We start from the raw sequence: 22,872 nt of genomic DNA on the forward strand, positions 1-22,872 counted from the left end.
TAATTTTACAAATTTGTAATGCAGAGCAAACTTTTGAAGTTTTAAAGCTATAATCACTGGAGTCCAACAGATATATGACCTATTATGTTTAGTTAAAGGAGTGATATTTTGCTTTTTTAAATGGAATTATGCATTTTAAAACATTTCCTTGTGGTCTACACAAACTGTAAATGCTATGCTTGGGTCTGAATTCATTAATTCAACTCCACAGGTCCATCTTCAAACCTGTTTCTGAGTAATGACACTAGAAAGGTTGTTTTGAGCGCTGGCCCTTTAAATGCACATGAACCACGTCCTGCCCCACCCCCTCCAGGTTGTTGGCTGTTCTGCTCTGTCCTGTTCATCCACTTGTTTGTTAATACAACTAACAGCTAAACATTTTAGGTAATTGGCTCAAAGTTTGGACATATTTTCAGTTTTTACTACAACTGCTGCTGCTGATTAACAATTATGGCGTACTCAGAGAAATGTTTGTCGGAAGTCTTGACCTTATATGTGCAAATGTCGTGATGTAACTAGTTATAGACGTAACAAATTAACTTGGAATCAAAACAGGTTGTAGAAATCCACTCGATTTTTGCCAAAATGAATATAAAGATAGCTTTGCAGCACCTGAAGGGTTCAAATTCAAATTTTTTAAGTATACTGAACAACAAAAGAAACGCAAGTTTTGGTCATTAATTTTGGCAAGAGTTCAGCTGTCCTGTTGAGTTGTCAACTGAGATGCACATTACAATAAGTGAGTTGTAACCATTGGAGCGTGTGTTTGCAGGCAAACACGACCACGAGTGGTGTTGGGCACTTGTACAAAGTATCGGAGGTTTTGAGTGATATGGTAGTGGGAGCAACAAATGGGAGTGGCAATTCCCTTTGTTTATCCGGGGGCTATACAAAGAAATGGTAAGATTCAAAAGTTACTGCATTACCACGATGCCTCGTCTCAACGATAATCTGAGAGAACGCGCCATTGGTATGCTTGATGCTGGTTTGGCTTGCAACGTTGCCAGATGTCTGCAAGTGCACAAGTCCACCATCAGTAGGCTGAGGACATGATTCCATGACACAGGGACCACTCGGGACAGACCAAGATCCGGAAGACCACGTGTGACCACCCGTAATCAGGATCGCCATATTCGCTTGGCCCATCTCCGTGACCGTCAACTCAGTGCTACAAGGACAGCAAGAGAGACCCACTGTAAATTTCACAGCTGGATATAAATATCTCATATGAAACCAATATTCATAATAAAACTCCCATATAAACCAATACCGAAACATACTTGCGTTTCTTTTGTTGTTCAGTATATTAGAGTCCAAATACACAAATAAATGTACCCAAGACCAATAAAAGTAGGTTTAGCAAAATATGACCCCTTTAAAAATAGCTTTCATATAATGACGTACATTTCTAATGGTGTAATTCTGCACTTTTATATTTTGTTGTATTTGTGTTTAGGGACTGTCAAAATTTGTATCCTGATGAATGCATTCTGAGAAAAATACTCAAAACAATGAATGTAGATTAATATAACTCTATAATACCCTCAGTCCAAATAAATTTTGTAATGATGAGAATATGGAAAAATGGAAAAACTTAAAGCTATACCGTATGATGTGGCATTTTTACACTTTTCTTTTGTCATCTTAAAATGCTCCTAACAAGTGTGTGTCAAACTAAAATGTAAAAGAAATCCACCCGGTATTGAAACTCAAAAATGTTTAATTCTCATATATTTCTAATAAAAGTCTAACCAATCATTTTAGTCGGTCCGAATGAAATAATTGGCCGAACCTGACTGAGCCTCCTGTCAATCATCCATTACGCCTGTCCAGCATCCGATCCATTATCGCCGTCTCACATCCCATATGTGTCCCTCTGAATCTTACGCTTCACTGGCGCTGCTTCTCCTCTTACTGACCACAGTCTACTGTCTAGGATGTGTATGGATAGAACTGACATGCACATGTGGAAGGGAATAAACGGATTTATGAACAGAAACGACAACTGAGGGGAAGAAACGGGAGTCTGATGAATGAAGGATGGAGATAAAAGTCCGGAAGTCAGCTGTACTGGACTGAACAGGTCTGCATAAAGCTCAGCTTTTATGACGGTGGGACTCATACAGATATAATTACATGGTGTCACACAATGTAAGATGATGTAGGATGATAATTGTATGGACTATGAAACTTCAAATGTCCATGGAAAATTCGCGGAGGCCGCGAGTTCACAGTGCGTGCACCCATCCCTTGGGCACTGCAGTGAAAACACTGACCCAGTACTGCACAGACCAGGTCTACTGATGGAACAGGAGCCGCGGGCAGGTGGATGATGCATCTGATTACTGAGGGAGGGGTCCGCGAACACACCAAAACGGACCGGACCTCCACCTCTGCTTCCTCCTCTGTTTCCATCGCGCATCAGGAGAGAGGAGGAGGAGCCTCAGAGCTCAGGCAGTGGGAAGGGGGCGGGCCTTTGGAGGGAGGCGGGTTGTTCATGTTCAAACTTTTACTAAGTGCTGTGAGAAATGCCACATCGGTAGGTAGAGCTTTAAGGCCTAAAGGGCAGATGGAACCGACTGATTGGAGCACCATCCTGTGTTCCGCAGTGAGGTATTTTTCTACCATCGGAGTACTTGAAGCCTGAAATGTCAGTTCAACACAAAGCGCTCAGCAGCGAGCTCAGAGGTCAGACCTCGAACAGCGCCTGTTGCTAACGTTACTGTGAGCAACCAAACCACGCTCGAACAAGTGTTCTGATGCACGAGTAAATCTACATAAAACATGTCGACCCACTCAGTCACTAAATGGACTGCAGCCAAATTTCACTGGTAGACATTAATATTTTGTAAGTATTTGATAGGTTTCAAATAAATCAGTCATAAATTGAGTTACTACACAGCCTAAATAACATGATTTATGTTCATTAAAATTAAGGTTACTGCCCAGTGCACTGATGTTATACTCATTTTTTTTTTTTTTTTTTACAAATTCAATGTGGGAGCCAGTCAACAGGACCTTTTTGATATTCAGTTCTTAACAGTTTCTAATTTTTTTGTTTCGTCACATATTCTTTATTCCTCCATATGTAACTTTGACTATTTAAATACAGCTTCTTTCTTATTTACATATCTATAGCAAATATATCATGGGTCATTTATTTACTTGTATCTGTGAGAGAGAAGTGGTGGCTATAAGTAACATTTATGAAAAATGTTGACATCTCTCTCACTGTGGTCTAAAAATGACCCCTAACACTCAATCTGGGAATTATAATAATCAAGAAGACCTTTGCAATACTCAGTTCTTAGATTAACAGTTTCTACATTTTGTTTTTCATCAAACATTCTTCATTCCTTCATATGTTATTTGAGGAAATTGGTGTTCTGTTGACTATTTAAATACAGCTTCTTTCTTATTTATTTATCTATAGCAAATAAATTATGGGTTATTTATTTATTTATTTGCGTCTGCAAGAGAGAAGTGGTGGGTACAAGTAACATTTATGAAAAATTATGACTTCTTCTCACTAGGGTCCAATAATCGCTTCCAACACTCAATCTGGGAATCATAATAATCCTTAATATTTCTATTTGTGGTGGACTACAAATGTTCTTTCACTTTTTTCCTGATGTAAAAATAGCCAGCAGACACATTTTTGTCTCGGTTTTCAGAGGCATCTTTCCTTTCTTATTTTCTTCTGTTTCCACTGATCAGATCATCTGTCCATTAAAAGATCTCTCAGAACATGAACTGATCCGACACTTGAGTGATATTTTCCATTATGATCAGGCTCCAGTTAGGGTGAGATTGTAAACATTTCAATGTACAGTTGCGGAAAAAATTATTAGACCATCAAAAGTCATCAAAAACAATGGTTATGCAATCAAGTAAAAAAAAGTTCATTAATCATTAATTTTTTTAAGGCAACCACTTTTCTCAATTTTTTTTTTTTTTTTTAACTAAACTCAACTTATTTGGTCTTACAGTGTATGCCTCAGCTTCTCATATACGTGCATTAAACTTACAGATCACAGGGGACCTACAAAGACACAAAACATTTAGTAACAGGCAAAATATTGTTAAAATTGCAGTTTTTTTTTCTTTTTTAAGACATTTCATGTTGTTAATGTTTGTTCAGGTTATAAAAATACACATTGTGAAAAATTATCCTTTTTGTCTTTGGTGAAAAGTCAGCTCATTTTATCAATATGAGTTCATCCAATGGTGATTTTTTTTTTTTTTTTTTTTCCCTCTAAACCACTAACATGATTTCATTTGAGGTGAAAAAAACAAAACAAACTAAAACCATTTTTTTCTCCTTTATTTTCTTAATAATGACACCCCTGTCTGTTTATAAAACTGATAATAAAGTAAATCAATCCAGCTCCGCCTCTTGCAGAAAAAAACAAGTTGCATCAATACTGATGTGTCTCCATCAATAATACAATAACATTAGTTATAACCAGTACTTTTACTTGAATACTTTAACTAGTTTTCTGCCATCTTCTGCCATTTTATGATTTTACATGACTATACAGTTGCGGGAAAAAAAAATTATTAGACCATCAAACGTCATCAAAAACAGCAGTTATCCAATCAAGTACTAACTCCTGTGTGTATCATGTGACTAAAACAGACAGAAAAGAAAATATGGAATGCCTAAAAGCACGATTTTTGTTAGTACAATGCCATAGCTATTAATGTAAGAACTGAAGTGATTTTGGTTATTATCAAGAAAACATGGAAAATGTCTAGATATCAGCTCTGAAATTAAACTCTTATGACGTATTTTTGTTGTTATCATTATATTTGTCCAAACAAATGTACCTTTAGTTGTACCAGGCATTAAAATGAACAAGAAATTGAAGAAAACAAGGGTGGTCTAATAATTTTTTTTCCACGACTGTATCAAATGACCAGCTCCCAACACAAATTTCACTGAAGGACAAAGATGACAAAATCTTGTATATACATTTATAGATTGAATAAATCACTTTGTATTGCAGATATGACAGCAGAGTCTAGTGTAAATGACAAAAACTAAGAAATGAGAATCTGGACAGCGTTTGCTCTAATATTCATGTTTCATCATTGATTATTAATCACTCAAAACCTCATCTAAAATCATATTTTATCTCAGGACCTATTGTGTTTAGTTAAAAATGACTTCCATATAATGAAGTACGTTTCTAATGTTTTAATTCTGCATTTTTATATTTTGTTGTAGTCACGGAAAAAATTATTAGACCATCAAACGTCATCAAAAACAATAGTTATGCAATCAAATACTAACTCCTGTGTGTATCATGTGACTAAAACTAACAGAAAAGAAAACATGGAATGTCTAAAAGCACTGTTTTTGTCAGTACAATGCCATAGATATTGATGTAAGAACTGAAGTGATTTTGGTTATTATCAAGAAAACATGGAAAATGTCTAGATATCGGCTCTTAAATTAAACTCTTATTAGCTATTTTTTGTTGTTATCATTATATTTGTCCAAACAAATGTACCTTTAGTTGGAGCAGGCATTAAAATGAACAAGAAACTGAAGAAAACAAAAATTTTTTTCCGTGACTGTATATTCTTTGAAGTGACGGTTTGACATTGAACACACGCACAGAACATCAGAGGGAAATGCACTTTACTTGGTTTCTATAAAAATGACACGATTTCTACGTAGGCACATATTTATAAGATTCTATTTATGGGCCTCATTTGGGATGCATCGCGGCTGTGGAAGTGTATTCACGTCCTGTACGACCTCCACGGAGACAGGAGACGGGCGAATCCTGCACACTGGTGGACCGGGAGGTTACCCGTTTGTCTCCTCTCAGCTGTCCCGGAGCCGACGTCCTTTTAAACACCTCTACAATCGCTTATTTTTAACAACAGGCCTAATTAAAACCAGCCTCCTCCTGTCCAATGCATGCACGTGCTTTATGCCCCTCAGAAGATGAAATACTGCAGCTTTATCCATGAGGTATCAGTAGGACTTTAGCCGTCTGTACCGGTATCAGTTTGTTTCCCGTCCCCTCTAACGGCACAGCTGACAAATCCTATAATTGATTGCACCTTCGCTTGAGGCAGTCAGCTTTGCGACACGTTTCATTCAGCGCATAAACCTGTCAGAAATGAAATGAGCTAAAGCCCCACCCCCACCCCACCCCCCTCCCCGCCACAGTCAATGTTACTAAAGAGATTCCAATGTCAACCAGGTGTTCTCCACTTTCTCATTATGTATTACGGTCATAATCGGTATTACGGCACATAGTCTGGTTTTTATTTTTCCACCCCCCCACCCCCGTTCTAATGGGTTTACTGTGTCAGGGAGGCCTTCAGAGCACCGCCGTACAAGAACTTTGACAAATCAAGGTCAGATTAACTTCTGTCCCCGAGCCAGAAATACAGATGTAGTTTTTCTCCCTTGTTTTTTGGCTGTATGCGCCATTGGGAATCTAACATATTAATGAACTCAATTGGTGGAACATACCAGCAATGTGCATTTAATTCATCACTGTAGACTTTTGGGTTCCATTACATTTCACCACCAGTTAAAAATACATGAAACTTTTTTTTTTTTTCCAATATACTTATATTTTACATCTTGTTAGATCTCTTATATTGTTGCTCTCTTTTGACATTTTCATCTGTCATTTTTTTTTTTTTTTTCACCTCGTCGTTTGCATCTTGTTTCAACTTCTACATTTTCATCCTTTTGGTCTCTTGGTTCTGTCTTTTTTTTTTTTTTTTTTTTTTTTTATCTTTTACATTTTTGTCTCACAAATGCTGCCTCTGCCACATTCACATGACTTGGTAATTTTTATACCCGGCAACAAAAAAGCCTTTCTGTTTGAACTCTTAAAGACCCAGTGCTGCTTTTGTGGCCATTCCAAAAAACTTTTTTCTCTATATTTGGCTTTTTTTTTTTTCTCCTGAGTAATTTATCACCATTTATTATGACATTATCCTCTGTATATGGTGTTTTTTTTCAGTGAACATCAGGGATTTTCCTATATTTCATTTTTTTTAATAATTTATCACCATTTATTATGACGTTATCCTCTGTATATGGTGTTTTTTTTCAGTGAACATCAGGGATTTTCCTATATTTCATTTTTTAAAATAATTTATCACCATTTATTATGACGTTATCCTCTGTATATGGTGTTTTTTTTTCAGTGAACATCAGGGATTTTCCTATATTTCTTTTTTTTTTTAAAGTACTTTATCACCATTTATTATGACATTATCCTCTGTATATGGTGTTTTTTTTCAGTGAACATCAGGGATTTTCCTATATTTCATTTTTTAAAGTAATTTATCACCATTTATTATGACATTATCCTCTGTATATGGTGTTTTTTTTTCAGTGAACATCAGGGATTTTCCTATATTTCTTTTTTTTTAAAGTAATTTATCACCATTTATTATGACATTATCCTCTGTATATGGTGTTTTTTTTCAGTGAACATCAGGGATTTTCCTATATTTCATTTACTGATCATGTAGATGTTCATAAAAGGGCAGATTAAAGTTGATCGTTATTATTCAAAAACAGAGAAAACTGAAGAAAAAGTGACTTTTTCAGCAAAATACATCATTAACTTAAGATAAACCAAGTGTCTCCACCCACTGTTATTGCTCAAACTCCATGGGTTTTACTGGTGAATCAATGTTGTAGAAGATGACGGTGTTTCCATGTTAACTATGAACCCTCTGAACGTGCAGCTGATGACCATGAAAAGATGACAAACTGCATTTTACACCAATTATTTACATGTATCGATAGGATTAATGGATCTGCAGGTATTAAACATTTTAGATCAGTGGATGGTTTTGGTTGTCGATGGCTGTTTGGGTCTTTGTGCTACATCTTCATTGTATGAAAAGTGCTATATAAATAAAGACTGATTGATTTAAGGGTTAATTCACACATACAGTATGTTATGCATGTTACTCAACTAGGGATGTAACGATGACCGGTATAACGATAAACCGCGGTAAAATTGCAGATGGTTAGTATTACCATTTAAATTCTAATTATTATGATAACCATGTTTGATTACCGCACTTTTCCAGAGAAAACACCGATGTAAAGATCTGCTTTTATGTCAAATATTTGAGGATAGTTCTAATTTATTACAAGTTTAATTGTATATACCTAATATTTGGAACCCATATTCACTTTTAAAATCTTTGAAAAGGTTCGTTAAGCATCTTTGTGTTATTTATGCAAGATATTATATACATTTTTCAAATCGGATTTTTTTTTGTGTGTGTGTTTTCTGACCTTTTATTTTGATATAGTAGATTAAAGTGAATAAAATAAAATAAAAGGCAGATGATATAAATGAAGTTGTGCTTAAAAAAAGATCCCAAACATGGGTATCGTAAACATTTCTGTATATAGTATACAAAGGCAAAATCAAAAGTATGAAAAACAGCCAAAATAGGCTCAGACCACTAAGGGGTAATACTAGAATGTTTCTGCCAACAGAGGGTACATTGTGCCAACTATTTTATGTTTTGTTTTGTTTTTTTTCTCAAAATACAACTTGGTTAAATTATTTCAGTGTGTGTATCAGTACTTTTTGAACATTTTGAGCACAATTTCAACAATACCGCGATAATACTGATAACCGTGATAATTTTGGTCACGATAACCATGATATGAAATTTTCATATCGTTACATCCCTATACTCAACTGGTGACTCAAACCAGCTCTGTGGCTCATTTTGAGCTGTACATTTGGTAAAGGCAGTGTTAGAAATTATTAGTCATTCTGTTAAATGTAATTATATATTTTAATTACTTCATAAGTATGTTTAAAGATGATGCAGAAAACTACATCTTGACACATGGGATGAGTTTGTCCCAACGGTGTTAATGACCCACCTTTAAAAATATGCTGAAAGATGATATTCCTGCAAAGCAACAATTAATAGTACATCCCACATACAGTGTAAGCCATTTGCAACAACCAATGTTTTAATCATGAAGTGAAGTTTAAACTCATTTTTCTATTTACTTTGTGATTTAATTATCTTACTGTATGAATCCCCCCCCCCTACAGTGTTAATGAATATATGGAGTTATACATGCATATAAAATTGACATCTACATGTGATGCAATTGATTGAAATTCAGGAAGCATGTGGATGATTAAGTGGGATTGCATTACGTCCTATATAATGTAATTTGGTTTGCGTCTGCTGTGCCCTACCGATTCAGTCATGTGTGCACACCGTTGAATTTCATAAAAGCAGACAGTGGTGGGATGGGGACAGATGCAGTGAGGAGTCTCAGGTGAGCACTGTTCCACTTCATGAATCCATATGTGGCGAGGGTCGAAGTCTTGGCTTATGTTTTTTTTTTTTGTTGTAAACAGCAATGTTCTGCGGGCTCTGCTCCCACTGCTGCTGTTTGTTCTGAAGTAATTTCCAGTCTTTTTTTAGTGCCATGCATAAGTAGTGCAACAGCAAAACGGCCCCATTTAAAGTTTGTTTTTTTTCCCGGATTATGTAGCTTTACCTTATGTAAGCAATATGCTGGTAATGTTTTGGGCTGCAGAGTGAGGCGAGATGTGAGCGTGCGGTTCAGGTCGGACACAGGCCGCTCCCTCCAGATGCCCGGTCCTGTCAGGGAGACGGCCGGCTTCTGTCTCCAGCCAGGTGCGCAGCTGAGTGGCCGCGCTTCCAGAGATCTGAGCCGTATGGTGGTACCACGATCACACTGCGTTCAGCTGGAGCCCGAGATGATGGATGACGAGTCCTCAGCATGGACTGTTTTTCTGCCTGCTTAGTTTAATTCTGTATGACTTCAGGCTCTTAATATAGCCCAAGCTCTCACTACAGTTTTTTGAGGCAAATGCAATAGCTGACTCTTTTCCACGAATAGGTATGAAATCATAGGACGGCCTGACACGCAACAGACCGAAGATGGTTTTTAAAAAAAGTGTTTTGAACCATTTTGCTCTTATGAAACTTTAAAGCTCTTGATGTTGCCTGAGTCTGTAGCTTTTTTTTTTTTTTTTTTTTGGATGATTATCACAGGCTGCTGTATAATTTGCATATGAACCTTACCAGCTGGCCTGCCCTGATTTCTAGGTACACAAGATGTTTTTTGCTGTATTATATGATGCAGTGGAAAGAGATAAGTAAAAAAAAAAAAAAGAGGGAGAGCAGAGCTGCTGCAGCAAGACAAGTTTAGTGTAACTTGCTGAACCAACATCTCTAGCCTTTTCCTCTGAGACTGGCGAAATGAAGTCACAGTCGTCTCAGTTGGGTGGGGTATGTGCCTTTGCTGTCATGCTCCTAAGGTGTGATGACCATGATGTTTTCTCTCCCCAGCCATACACGAGTTCCCTGATGACTTTTTCACGAACAATGAACGAAAGAGCGGGGCCATTCTGCTGCACATTGTGGCGGTAAGACGACTTCTTTTACTCTTCAAGATGCTGCACCTGCATCTGCATCTCCCTCTTTTTTTTTTTTTTTTTCATTTAAGTTTTTATTGAAATTTTCTACACATGTATTTAACAAAACAACAAAAAACAAACAAACCAACATTGCTTGGGTACATTACACACATTACATTTGCATTATCCAGTCTTTCCACCATTCTGAGCTCTGTAAACAGTCCATTTATTCCAATTTTTGTCCATTTGAGCTTCCCGTAGTCGGAGTCAATAGTCGCTTTTCCATTGGACATCTGTGCAAAACTTCACAGATATTTACTAAATGTTGAAAAAACACAAGTGCGTAACGTGGGTTTTTCCATTAAATCACAAATACGATGATTTGTTTATTTATTATCGCGAGATGACACGAGAAGTCATTCCATAAACATGGCGACGAATGTAAATATGTTGATTTACAGATATATTCATTATTATTATATATTATCCCTCTATCTCGTACTAAATTAAAAAAAGGATTGGGTTTCCTGGTGTGTCCACACATACCGTGACATGTTTCTTCTTCTTCACTTGTTGTAACATCCGTCAACATCTGTTTTTTTAATTCACCTGACTCTAGTTGCGAAAAAAGGTCTTTCCATTGCAGTTTTGCGTGATATACCATTTGTGCTATGCCTGAAAAACCACCTCTTGCCAGCACAAAAACTTCTAATCGAAAAATGAGACTTTTGGCAAAATTGTTGTTTTTTCATTAGGTAAATTTTTATGCGCAAGTTATATTTGCACAATTTGAGGGTCAATGGAAAAGCGACTTATGAGTCACCCTTTCCATTGTATATATTCCTTCAATAACTGCGATCCACTGGTCCTGTGTTGGTGGTTTTGTCCTTCCCCAGTTCCTTGTAATAGCTTTTTTGCAAGCCACTAAAAGTACCTTAACCAAGCATATGTCGTTTCCCGCTACATTTCCATCAGATAAGTTACACAAATACAGTCCATCACAACACATTGGAATCTCATACCCCATTATTTGTTGTCGTAATCCACACACCATTTCCTAAAACCCAATTATTTTGTCACATTTCCAAAAAACGTTGGTGAGCTACATCAGATTCTCCACATTGCCTCCAACACCTGCATCTTCCTTTTACCTTGTTCACTGCAACTGAGAATCTCAGAAGTTTGGCTTGATGCATGAGGATTTAGTGAAAGTTTTTGCTGATCTCGAAGAAGACGTTTTCATCCAAATAGATCAATATATTTGTCAGTCACATTTATTCAGCTATATAAGGGAGGAGTGGAAACGGAAAAACCTGAACAATTCATTAGTACTACAGAAATCATGTCCCTCTTTTTTTTTTTAATTAACACGAACCCTTTCCATATGACTCAGTAACTATAGGCTTCCCATAAACACACATAACCTGTGGATTTCATTCAAACACCCAGTTATTCAGTGTTCATTTCCGTGCACCTGTGAATGAACTCTTCATGCCAGATTAAGCTGGCTTTAAAATGTTTCTTTTTATCAAACGCACCCAGAGTCTTAGTCAGGATTTTGCAAATACTGAGCCTGTGTGTCTTCCTGAATGCATTTCCTCATCCGTCTCAGACATTTTTGACCAGAAATTAAAAAAAAAAAAAAAAAAAAAAAAAATGTAAATTTTAATTCCCTGCAGGAGGGTGTCGAGGCCTTTTCAAGGCCTTCTCCACACTATGACGAATTAACTTCTGGGGTTACAAGTGCAGAAGATTTTGATTAGTTTGACCTCAAAGTAATCAGATGGGAACACATTTATTGAAAACATAGAATACAATGTAATGAGTGCAAAAACAGTCTCTTAATGAATGTATTATGTGGTTAGAAAATGTAAAAAAAAAAAATTATATCCAATAAAATGTAATTTAATGTCTTGTTTTGCAGCAGTCTATCACTCAATGACATCCATTAATTTATTAGACACTGTACAACCCAGTACTGTGGACAAACGTAGCTATTTCACATTTCGATATGAGACTAGGTTGCATTATAACAATTAGGGGTGTTAGAAAATATCCGTTCTGCAATATATCGCGATATTTCATTTCACAATACTGTATCGATATCAAAAAGTACTGTATTGATATTTTTAGGTTTTTATTCAAATGCAGATATGGTGAAGATTCATTTTTGTTTTTTTATTTTTCTTTATCTTATTTATTATTATTTAACACTGTTTTATTACATAATGTTGGTTCCTTTGTTTTTGCGATAGCACAAAAATAGCGTTATGTTGTTAGTTATGAACTAATAGAATATGAACATTTGAACAGGATCTTAATCTGTAATGTCTGTGAAACATAATTTGCGTTTTAACAGTTAAATTTTGTGGTATAGCTTTAGATCCTGTTGTGATCAAATAAAAATGTGTTTAGTGTTTGTGCATATTTCTGGTGTAAATCACTTCTTCCAGGAAATAATAATTTCAAATAAAGAAACAAACAAAAAAATTGCCTTTTTAACAGTATCATGATATATTGTGATATATCGTATCGTGATCCCAGTATCGTGATTTGTATCGTTTCACCAGATTCTTGCCAATACACACCCTTACCGAGGAATAATTTAGATTGGAATAAAAGTGGATTAAACCAGTGACTTTAATCGGGTTTAAATTTAATCCGAACTTTTCTTTTTCAAATGGAATAATGTGTTTACATGGGCATCTTAAATAGGATCTAACCTTTATTCAGATTAAACCAGGAATAAAAGTTGTCATGTAAATGCACGGACTGAGGTTTTTGTCCTTGATAAAGGTAAAACCATATCTGATGCAGTTTGTGTCATACCTGAATTTTGCATGATTTGAATATAGAGTTTCGGGTCTTATTTTGCGCTGTGAAATATCTGGTGTTAATTAGCATTATAGCGTATTACTGCCATCTACTGTTGGGGAGTGTAAATGGCCTGTGCTCAACTCCATTAAAAAATAAAACACAGGATTTGTTTCTTAACATTACTTTTATGTAACGTAATTTGTGTTTTAACAGTTAAATTTTGTGATATAGCATTAGATCCTGTTGTGATCAAATAAAAATGGGTTTAGTATTTGTGCATATTTCTGGTGTAAATCAATTCTTCCAGGAAATAATCATTTTAAAAAAAGAAACAAACAAAAAATTGCCTTTTTAACAGTATCATGATATAGTGTGATGTATCGTATCATGATCCCAGTATCATGATTTGTATCGTTTCGCCAGATTCTTGCCAATACACACCCCTAATAACAATCTGGAGAGAAGCACATTTTTTGCTTTTTGGAATCTGCGGCAATTGCATGTTAGGATTTATTTCTTGTAAAATGACTTTAAAACACTTAGAGGTAGAACAGCTTTATCGGTAACACAGGTACTTTAGATTCAGAGAGGGCACGACTGCATGTCATCAGTGTTGGTTGCAATCCTGGCCCTGAACACAGCTTATGTTTTTTGACCTTTTTAAGACTAAGCATGATAAATGAGAGCATGTAGAGCGGAGGTGGAGACGTAACAAATGGCCTTTAGTTCATGGTCAAGCATAACCTCCCTCCTCACCTCCAGAGGGTACATTCATACATTATTACACTTATTTGCTACATGGTCAGCAGTACATGTAAAGCTTATTATATCTAAGTCCAAATAGCAGCCAAAATGCATTCAGATGCATTATAAATAATCACTACTGAGGCTAACGTTTTCCTTAGTGGTTACATGAAATTCACTAACGGGAATGTCCTTGACCGAGCAATGCAGAGTCTTAATTGTGTGTGTAAAGTGTGAATCATGGACATTAAGCTTTATAGTTCAATGTGAGCTGAATATATTGTCCTGTGAGTATTGTCTGTGGTTCCACTGTTGAGAGCAGCCTTTAAAATGAGGCGTGATCATGCTGCAGTCCTGCACTGCCCCCTGTGGATAGCATAGAGCAGAGCACAGCTGCCAGAGATGCCTGGCCATGATGTCACACCTGATCTATAATTTATAGATCTCGCTTCAGCTACTGAAATAGCCCCCCCACCACCACCCGCTTTCCTCTCTCACGGCAGCGGGGATATGCAGATCCTGTAGATTTTTCACGTTGTAAGGGAAACTGCTCGTCACTGAACTGACATTTGAACTGAATGCAGGTCTTGTTTTAATTGGGTACTCTGCATGAGATTTCTCCTTCACTTCTCTTTTAGAGCGATGGTTCCAAACCCAGGGGTACTTCTGAGTTTTTGAGATTAAAATGAACCCACATATATTTTGCTCAGGATAATTTAGTGCCATTAGTTAGCTGGTTGACAGGAGTCAGTTGTAGTCTATGCCATTAACGACAGTCACGGAAAAAATTATTAGACCATCAATAGTCATCAGAAACAATGGTTATGCAATCAAGTATTGACTCCTATGTGTATCATGTGACTAAAATAGACAGAAAAGAAAACATGGAATGCCTAAAAGCACTGTTTTTGGCAGTACAATGCCATAGATATTGATGTAAGAACTGAAGTGATTTTGGTTATTATCAAGAAAAAATGGAAAATGGATAGATATCAGCTCTGAAATTAAACTCTTATGAGCTATTTTTTGTCGTTATCATTATATTTGTTTAAACAAATGTGCCTTTAGTTGTACCAGACATTAAAATGAACAAGAAATTGAAGAAAACAAGGGTAGTCTCATATATTTTTTCCGCGACTGTATATTAAAAATGTAAATAATTTCACATTATAAATACTTTATATAACTTGCAAAAAACAAGGGTTTATTTATTTATAATATGCAAAGAAATGAAACAAAACGAAGCAAATTAAGACAAAAACAAAATAACATTTAAATGAACAGAATCTATCTTCAAGTACGTGCAAGTCTGAATTTTGCATGGTCAAAAAGGAGTAGGAAGAAGTATAGACTTATAAGAAGAAGTATAAACTTATAGGAAGAAGTATAAACTTAGGGTTAAATTAATTAAGGCCTCAGTTAATGGGTTGAAATGGTGAGCAAACATCCAGGCTAAAATTATGTACCCAAAGGTAAAAGGAGGATAAACTAAAGTAAATGATAGTAGTATAAGGTAAACATTTAATTGGACAGTTGAAAGGGCTATTAATTATGATTAAACACTCTTATCTTAAATGTGCAGTAACTACATTAGACGCAACCTGTGCAAATGGTTACAGCAGCAATGATTAACTAAATTCATACAATTAGAATAAACGCATCAATCACAGCTACAATGTAAGCTAAGCTAAAGTAAATGTTAAAAATAGTTGGCTAATGGATAATTAAATGGTTAGCTAAAACTTTAAACTGCTAAAATAATGAATACCTTCATGAATAAAGAGTTTTTAATTTGAACAATAACACTGCCAAAGCAACTCAAAATACTATACTATTGCTGCATTCCAAAGTGTTGGGAGGTAGAATATATCTTACTTGGAGTCAACTACATCTGCATTCTTGACGATCCACGTTGAACATAAACAACAAATATGGAGGACCGCAGATCTAAGCTCCTATTTGCTTTGTTACTGAAGAGGCCTTTTGACTGTCGACGGTACAGCGTTCTCATGTACGAAAATGACATGAGAGAGGCGAAATGACGAACGAGCTAATTCTACATTGTGAAGTTTTTGTTTCATTGCGAAGTTGCACACATTGTATCGCCATTGTTGTGTTTGACGTCACGTTGTAATTTGCAGTACTTTGATCTGGCCCCACTTTGTAACTAGGACCTCGGGCTTCGACGGGCGTTCCAATGCATTTTACTGAATAATAATAATGGATTGGATTTATATAGCGCTTTTCTAGACATCCAAAGCGCTGTACATTATTGACCCATTATTCATTCGCTCTCACATTCACACTCTGGTGGTGGTAAACTACATTTGTAGCCATTTGTACATTTGCGCCGACGACCCCCTCTGACCACCACCGAACATTCATACACCGGTGTGGGTGGCACTGGAGGCAGGGAGGGTGAAGTGTCTTGCCCAAGGACACAACTGACTGACTAGGACAGAGCGGGATTCGAACCGCCAACCCTTCAGTTATTGGACGACCCGCTCTACCACCTGAGCCACAGCCGCCCCTGAGTTTGATGTCGGAAACTTCCCACCTCCCAACACTCTGGAATGCAGCATATAAACTATATACGCACATGGGGTAGCTACTGTTAATAATATTAGCAAATGCATAAATGTCATGTCCGCATTCATACACGCATTCTTCTAAAGAGGTGTTTTCCCCCTCTTTTTAAAAATTTTTTTATTTATTTTTTAAAATTTTGTCCACACGACCTTCATTTAACCCTTTATAAGGCACTCCTAGAAATACTCTGAAAGTCACACATTCACCCTTAATGTGTTATTAGATGACATAATGAGACTTTATTACTTTTGTGAAATTTTGCAGAATTTGTCATTATGTTGAAAATCAAGGTCAATGAATTTACCTCATTTCAAGTTTCAAGTTTATGTCATGTGCGTTCAGGTACAAGTACCATGGCAATGAAACAGAGTTTGCCCTGGCTCTCTCTCCACCCAGTATTAAAAATAAATAACAACCAAATAACAATAACAATCACAGCAACACAAAAAAATACTTAACAATAAATAGCCCTAGCCCTCCTATATTATATATTATACGTATATGGTTCTTTACCCGTAGGTGCCAATAAAAAAAAAAAAAAATCCAAAAAATAAATATAAAAATACTACAGAAAAACATGTAAGGTGAAAGGAACATGCATTTTAGACCATCATAAGTGCTGATCCAGACACCTGTCCACATCCACATTCTCCCTTTGAACATCATACCTTACATTAGTACCATCACTTTATGGTACCTAACAAAGCAGGTACACTCACTGTTCATGCAGAGGTGGACCTTACAGACCCTGTAGACCACATCAGACCTGAGATTGTTCCCTCACTGGAACTTATGCTGCCACTGTCTTGTAATGTATGCGGAAATGACCAAAAATAGTCACTTGCCTGATAAAGGATTAACAATATCTCAGTCCACAATACAAAGCAAAATAAGCTACAAACCAGTACAAATGCTCTAACAAACCATTGTTTGTGTTGGATTTTCAACTAAAGACACTCAGATATTATCGGACGCAGCAAAGGCTAACGTCTGTCCTGGAGTTGGAATACAATTATATGTCAAATATACAATGTAAGCAAAAGTAATGGATGGACTTGTTTTGTGCTTACTCCACATTGGGGGTAAATCAGACAAATAGGCTGAGAAATGTTGCTTTGTGGTTTAAAAAAAAAGAAAAAAAAATCCTCTATTGACTTTAGTGCTGCAGGGAAAAGTATCAGAATTTGAAGATGCAGACCCTGTCTTTGCAGCTTTCTCCCCTCTGTCCAAATTAAATATCTAAATATAAAGATAGATGTGACTTCTATGTCGAGGGATTATCACTGATTATCACTGGTTTGTAGCCGAAGTTTGTTTTGATGACTTCAGGCCGGCGTTACCACCATCTTAAGGACAAGACAGCGAGAGTCAATCGGACAGTGCCTGTGTTTTTAATTTGCTGTGACCTCAACTAAATTTTTGCACTTTATTAACTGCAATTTTTTTTTTTTAACTGTCTCCCTTTTCTGTTATTACAATATTATTACTGTTTTAATTTATTGTTACTACCTGTCTGTAAAACCTGTTTTCTTTCTTGGCGTGTGCTGCTGACCTCTTGGCCAGGTCACCCTTGTAGAAGAGATCTCAATCTCAATGGGATTTTATCTGGTTAAATGAAGGTCTAATAAAATAACTAAAATTAAAAAACCACACACCTCAGAGGAGAACCAACAGATATTCAAAATCTTTTATTCCTTCAGCTATCACACTTTTAAACTCTGACAGCAGCCGTTTTAGTCATTTTTTTATGAGATTTTTTTTTTTTTATGTTAGTAGATCCAATTGGGTCTTTTAATCTGCATTGATATTTATTGATTACTTATTGTTGATTATTTAAATGCATTTATTCGTAGTTGCTTCCAATGATCTTGTATTTGTACACTGATTTATTTATGTTTGTCACATTGCACTTTGGATGTGAGTTGATGTCTGTGGTAAGCTGCAAATGAATTGCACTGTAAGCCCGGATAAGTAAAGTTTACTCAAAAAATTTGAGGCAAGTGATTGCACTTAAATGATTTGAGTAATGATCGACTAATCAGTTGGTTTAAGTACGTTCAACTTTAATGCTAAAAGTATTGAACTTAAACTATTAAGTAGAAAACACTAAAAGACAAGTTATTTGTACTTTAAATCTGTTGTAAAATCAACCCCACTATCCTACCAGTCAACTCAGCATTTTAGGTTACACTGACTAATGTTCTCTACTGCAACCAGATTAATTTATCATTGATTCTACAACTTTTTTTTAAGTTAATCAAACTCAAAATCCTATTCCTGACCAAAATAGTTATGAAATTATTCAACTTAATATATTGTAGCATGAATGGAAGTTAGCTCAGAGTCATTTGCCAGTACAGGAAGTGCTTTTAATCGGACAAGATTTTAAGATTTCCATTATACTGTAAAAGTAAGAGATGAACAGGAAAGCCATTGTTCTTCCTATGGCTCTGACTCATGGTGCAGCTCTACAAAAATACAAAAACAAACACAAAAAGGCCAATGAACACTGCCATACACACATTAAATCCAAATTAACACTAACACCACAACCCAGCTGAACCCCTGCACATAAAAATAACACATTTTCAGCAACATGCCCAATACCCACAATGCAATGCGAGATAAAAAGGTGTGGTTATGACTAAAACTTAGTTGAAAGTACGAAACAGTTCAAGTTGAATGGAATTAAATCACTATGTCTACAAATTAGTAGAATATACTTAACATTTTATAGTAACATCATAAAACTTAAATCATTTAAGTGCATTGTAATTAAAACATTTTAGTAAATACAATACCCACAATGCAATGCGAAGATAAAAAGGTGTGGTCATGACTAAAACTTAGTTGAAAGTACGAAACAGTTCAAGTTTAATGGAATTAAATCACTATGTCTACAAATTAGTAGAATATACTTAACATTTTATAGTAACATCATAAAACTTAGCCCGTATGGGATAAATAAAGTTTTCTGAATCTGATTAAAGCAGTTGCATATTTAACCCATAAAGACCCAAACAACTACTGGCAACCAAAATCATCTACCAGTATAAAATATTTAATACCTGTTGATCCACTAATCCTATCAATACATGTAAATAATTGGTGTAAAATGCAGTTTGTCATCTTTTCATGGTCATCAGATATGACCCATTTGGATGTTCAGAGGCTCCGTAGTTACCATGGAAACACTGTCATCTTCTACAGCATTGATTCACCAGTAAAACCCATGGAGTTGGATCAATGACAGTGGATGGAGACACTTGGTTTATATTCAGTTAATGATTGATTTTACTGAAAAAGTCATCTTTTTTTCAGTTTTCTCTATTTTTTGATATAATAACACTCAACTTTACTCTGAGCTGTTATGAATATCTACATGATCAGTGAATTAAAGACAGGAAAATACATGATTTGTACTGAAAAAACTCAAACTAAAGAGAATAATATTACAATAAATGGTGATAAATCACTTAAGAAGGGTTAAATATAGAGAAAAATCATTTGGGAACTGACACAAATGTCACACTGGGTCCTTATGGGTTAACCCCTTTATGTCTCTGAAATCACACAATTAGCCCACATCCTGCATCATGGGGTACTGTAGATTTCTGCAGGTTTTTTTTTTTTCCCTTTCAAACCACTTGAATTAAATAATATTGAACACTGACTCTTAAAAAATGTCAAGCAACGAAGCTTCAGACTCTTTTCTATCTACTGTATATACACTTCCACACTACTTTAACTCCAGTGTTTCTGTTTTAGGCACTCTACATGTTCCTTGCCCTCGCCATAACATGCGACGAGTACTTTGTAACATCACTCGAGAAGATCTGTGAGGTAATTAAAGAGTTTTCAACATTACAGTAACGCGCTAATGCTTTGTTTATGTAAACCACTCATCTCTGTTTTATTTATGCAGAAACTAGATCTGAGTGAAGATGTTGCTGGAGCCACTTTCATGGCAGCTGGCAGTTCTGCTCCAGAGCTTTTTGCATCTATCATTGGTACGCACAAACACACACATACTTGCATACGAGGATACAGTCAGGCATTCCCAGATGGTCGGTGTCACCACTGATTCTGATTGGACGCCTCCCTGTGTGCAGGTGTCTTCATCACCCACGGAGATGTGGGGGTGGGGACCATCGTTGGCTCAGCGGTCTTCAACATCCTTTGCATCATTGGTGTGTGCGGGATCTTCGCCGGGCAGGTGTGTGTGTGACTTAGTGCTGTGGCTGCATCATTCTGTTTATTTATAGATGGAAGAACAGCACATGTGTGTCAGAAGTTTTTTGCTGAGGGGTAACAAAGCCATCTGCTTCAATTTTCTTAGAACTGGTTTTAATGGAAATGGAGAAGTAAACTCTGGAGGCATAAACAAACACATCTGAATCTGCGTATATTTCTAGTGATAAGAGGTATTGGTAAAAAACCAGGAAAACGCATTCAAATATGTTTAACGTGACATTTTTCTTCAATCTTAGGTTGTGATGTTGACCTGGTGGGCTGTTTTCAGGGATTCCTTCTACTATATTCTGTCTGTTGTGGCTCTGATTGCAGTAAGATACATTAATCATTCCTTTTTTGTCTAATACCAGCCTGGCTCTTTACTTTGACTGGTTTAATCTAAAATAAACATTGTCTTTTTATTTTTCAGTTCATCTATGACGAGAAAATTGTTTGGTAAGTCGCTAATCCATTTATGATGGAAAATAAAATATGTAAGAGAGTTGTGGATGCAGATGTGAGTAGATCTCAAACCCTAATACTCCATAAAGGTTCAAGAATGGTTGTTTTATACTTGCATTAGACCAGTGTTTTTCAACCTTTGGGTCGTGACCCCACGTGGGGTTGCCTGGAATTCAAATGGGGTCGCCTGAAATTTCTAGTAATTGATTAAAATAAAAAAAAAAAATACTAATAAAAAATACCTTTTAATTATTCAATATACTGGGTAATTCAAAAAGAATGAACCGATTTCATTACGCAATATTTTAATAAGGAAAAGCAATAGAAAACTCTAGCGAAGTCACAAGTATTCTGCTCACAATCAACTTTTATTTCCTGTCTGACAAGTGTTCAATGTGGCCACCACTTGCAGCACAGACAACATCAATGCGATAAGAGAATTCCTCCCAGACGTGTACCAGCGTATCACAATCCACTGAGTTGATTGCTGTTGTTATTCGATGTTTAAGGTCATCGAGGCAGCCGTTCAAAACTTAGAAAACTCCTCTTTCAAATGGTCACTGACTCATTCCATGACGATGCTTGAGAACTGAAGCAATGCATCATGAAATCAGTTCATTCTTTTTGAATAACCCTATATATTTCATTATGATTAAAACACCACACACTTTTCCTAATAAAAATCAAGTTCAAATAAAACGCAGGATATAATATCTGAGAAGGCATATCTTGATTGACTCTGATTATGTGACCATGTACGTTACTACGCTTCAACCTGCCCTGACACAGTCGCAGTCAGAAAACCGGACCAAACCCAAGAGAAACTGAGAAGCAGACACCAAAAAGGCAGAGAAAATACGACGAAAGTTTCCTTCAGTATGGATTTACCAGAATCATTATAGCAAGAAAGCAGCGAGGAAAAGCCAAAATGTCTGCTACACGGTAGCATACTGTCTGCTCAGAGTATGAAACCCAACACACTCAAACGACATTTTGAGACAACACACAGAGAACATGTTGGCAAACCAAGATCTTTCATATTTCATAGTTTGAGTTATTGTTTGTTCAGTATTAATTTGCAGCCTTGTAAATACAAGCTGGACTGATTTTGCGCAGTAATCTACACCTAGCTTTTCTGCCTCCGTTCATAATAATATACATTATATAGACTAAATGTCATCTAAAATTAATGTTCATTCGCAACATAGTATAGCAAACTGTTACATGATAAAAAAAAAATAATTTTAGCAAAAAAAAAAAAGTCTCTGTTGTGAATGTCCGGGGTCGCCAGAAATGTGTGACGTTAAAATGGGGTCATGAGCCAAAAAAGGTCAGGAACCATGGCATTAGACTGTAAAATGTGCATATGCTTTTGTTTTTCCTCAATTCTAAATGTATTTAGTGCCAATAACCACAATCCTTTCCTTTATCTCAGGTGGGAGAGTTTGGTGCTGGTAGTCATGTATGCAGGATACATCCTGGTCATGAAGTAAGTCAGACACACTTTTTAAGACTCATAAAGTTGTCATTTAACCTGATGAGGGTGTTCATAGGGAGATTCTTAATACCAGATACCTTTGAGCTGCTGAGGTTAACCAACTGT

The 22,872-nt window shown here is 36.1% G+C and overlaps 1 protein-coding gene across 2 annotated transcripts in view; it reads left to right on the plus strand.

Moving 5' to 3' along the window:
- Positions 1 to 22,872, plus strand: part of slc24a4b (solute carrier family 24 member 4b) — a 70,321-nt gene that overhangs the window by 22,070 nt on the left and 25,379 nt on the right. For both annotated transcript variants that reach the window (XM_030127887.1, XM_030127889.1), the window contains exons 3-9: positions 10,357 to 10,433; positions 20,343 to 20,417; positions 20,500 to 20,584; positions 20,687 to 20,790; positions 21,065 to 21,139; positions 21,238 to 21,263; positions 22,705 to 22,758. In XM_030127887.1, coding sequence (XP_029983747.1) covers positions 10,357 to 10,433; positions 20,343 to 20,417; positions 20,500 to 20,584; positions 20,687 to 20,790; positions 21,065 to 21,139; positions 21,238 to 21,263; positions 22,705 to 22,758 — 496 coding nt within the window. The remainder of the gene's footprint in view (positions 1 to 10,356; positions 10,434 to 20,342; positions 20,418 to 20,499; positions 20,585 to 20,686; positions 20,791 to 21,064; positions 21,140 to 21,237; positions 21,264 to 22,704; positions 22,759 to 22,872) is intronic.

The sequence above is a fragment of the Sphaeramia orbicularis genome, chromosome 24 (assembly GCF_902148855.1).
Source record: "Sphaeramia orbicularis chromosome 24, fSphaOr1.1, whole genome shotgun sequence".
Lineage (NCBI taxonomy): Eukaryota > Metazoa > Chordata > Actinopteri > Kurtiformes > Apogonidae > Sphaeramia > Sphaeramia orbicularis.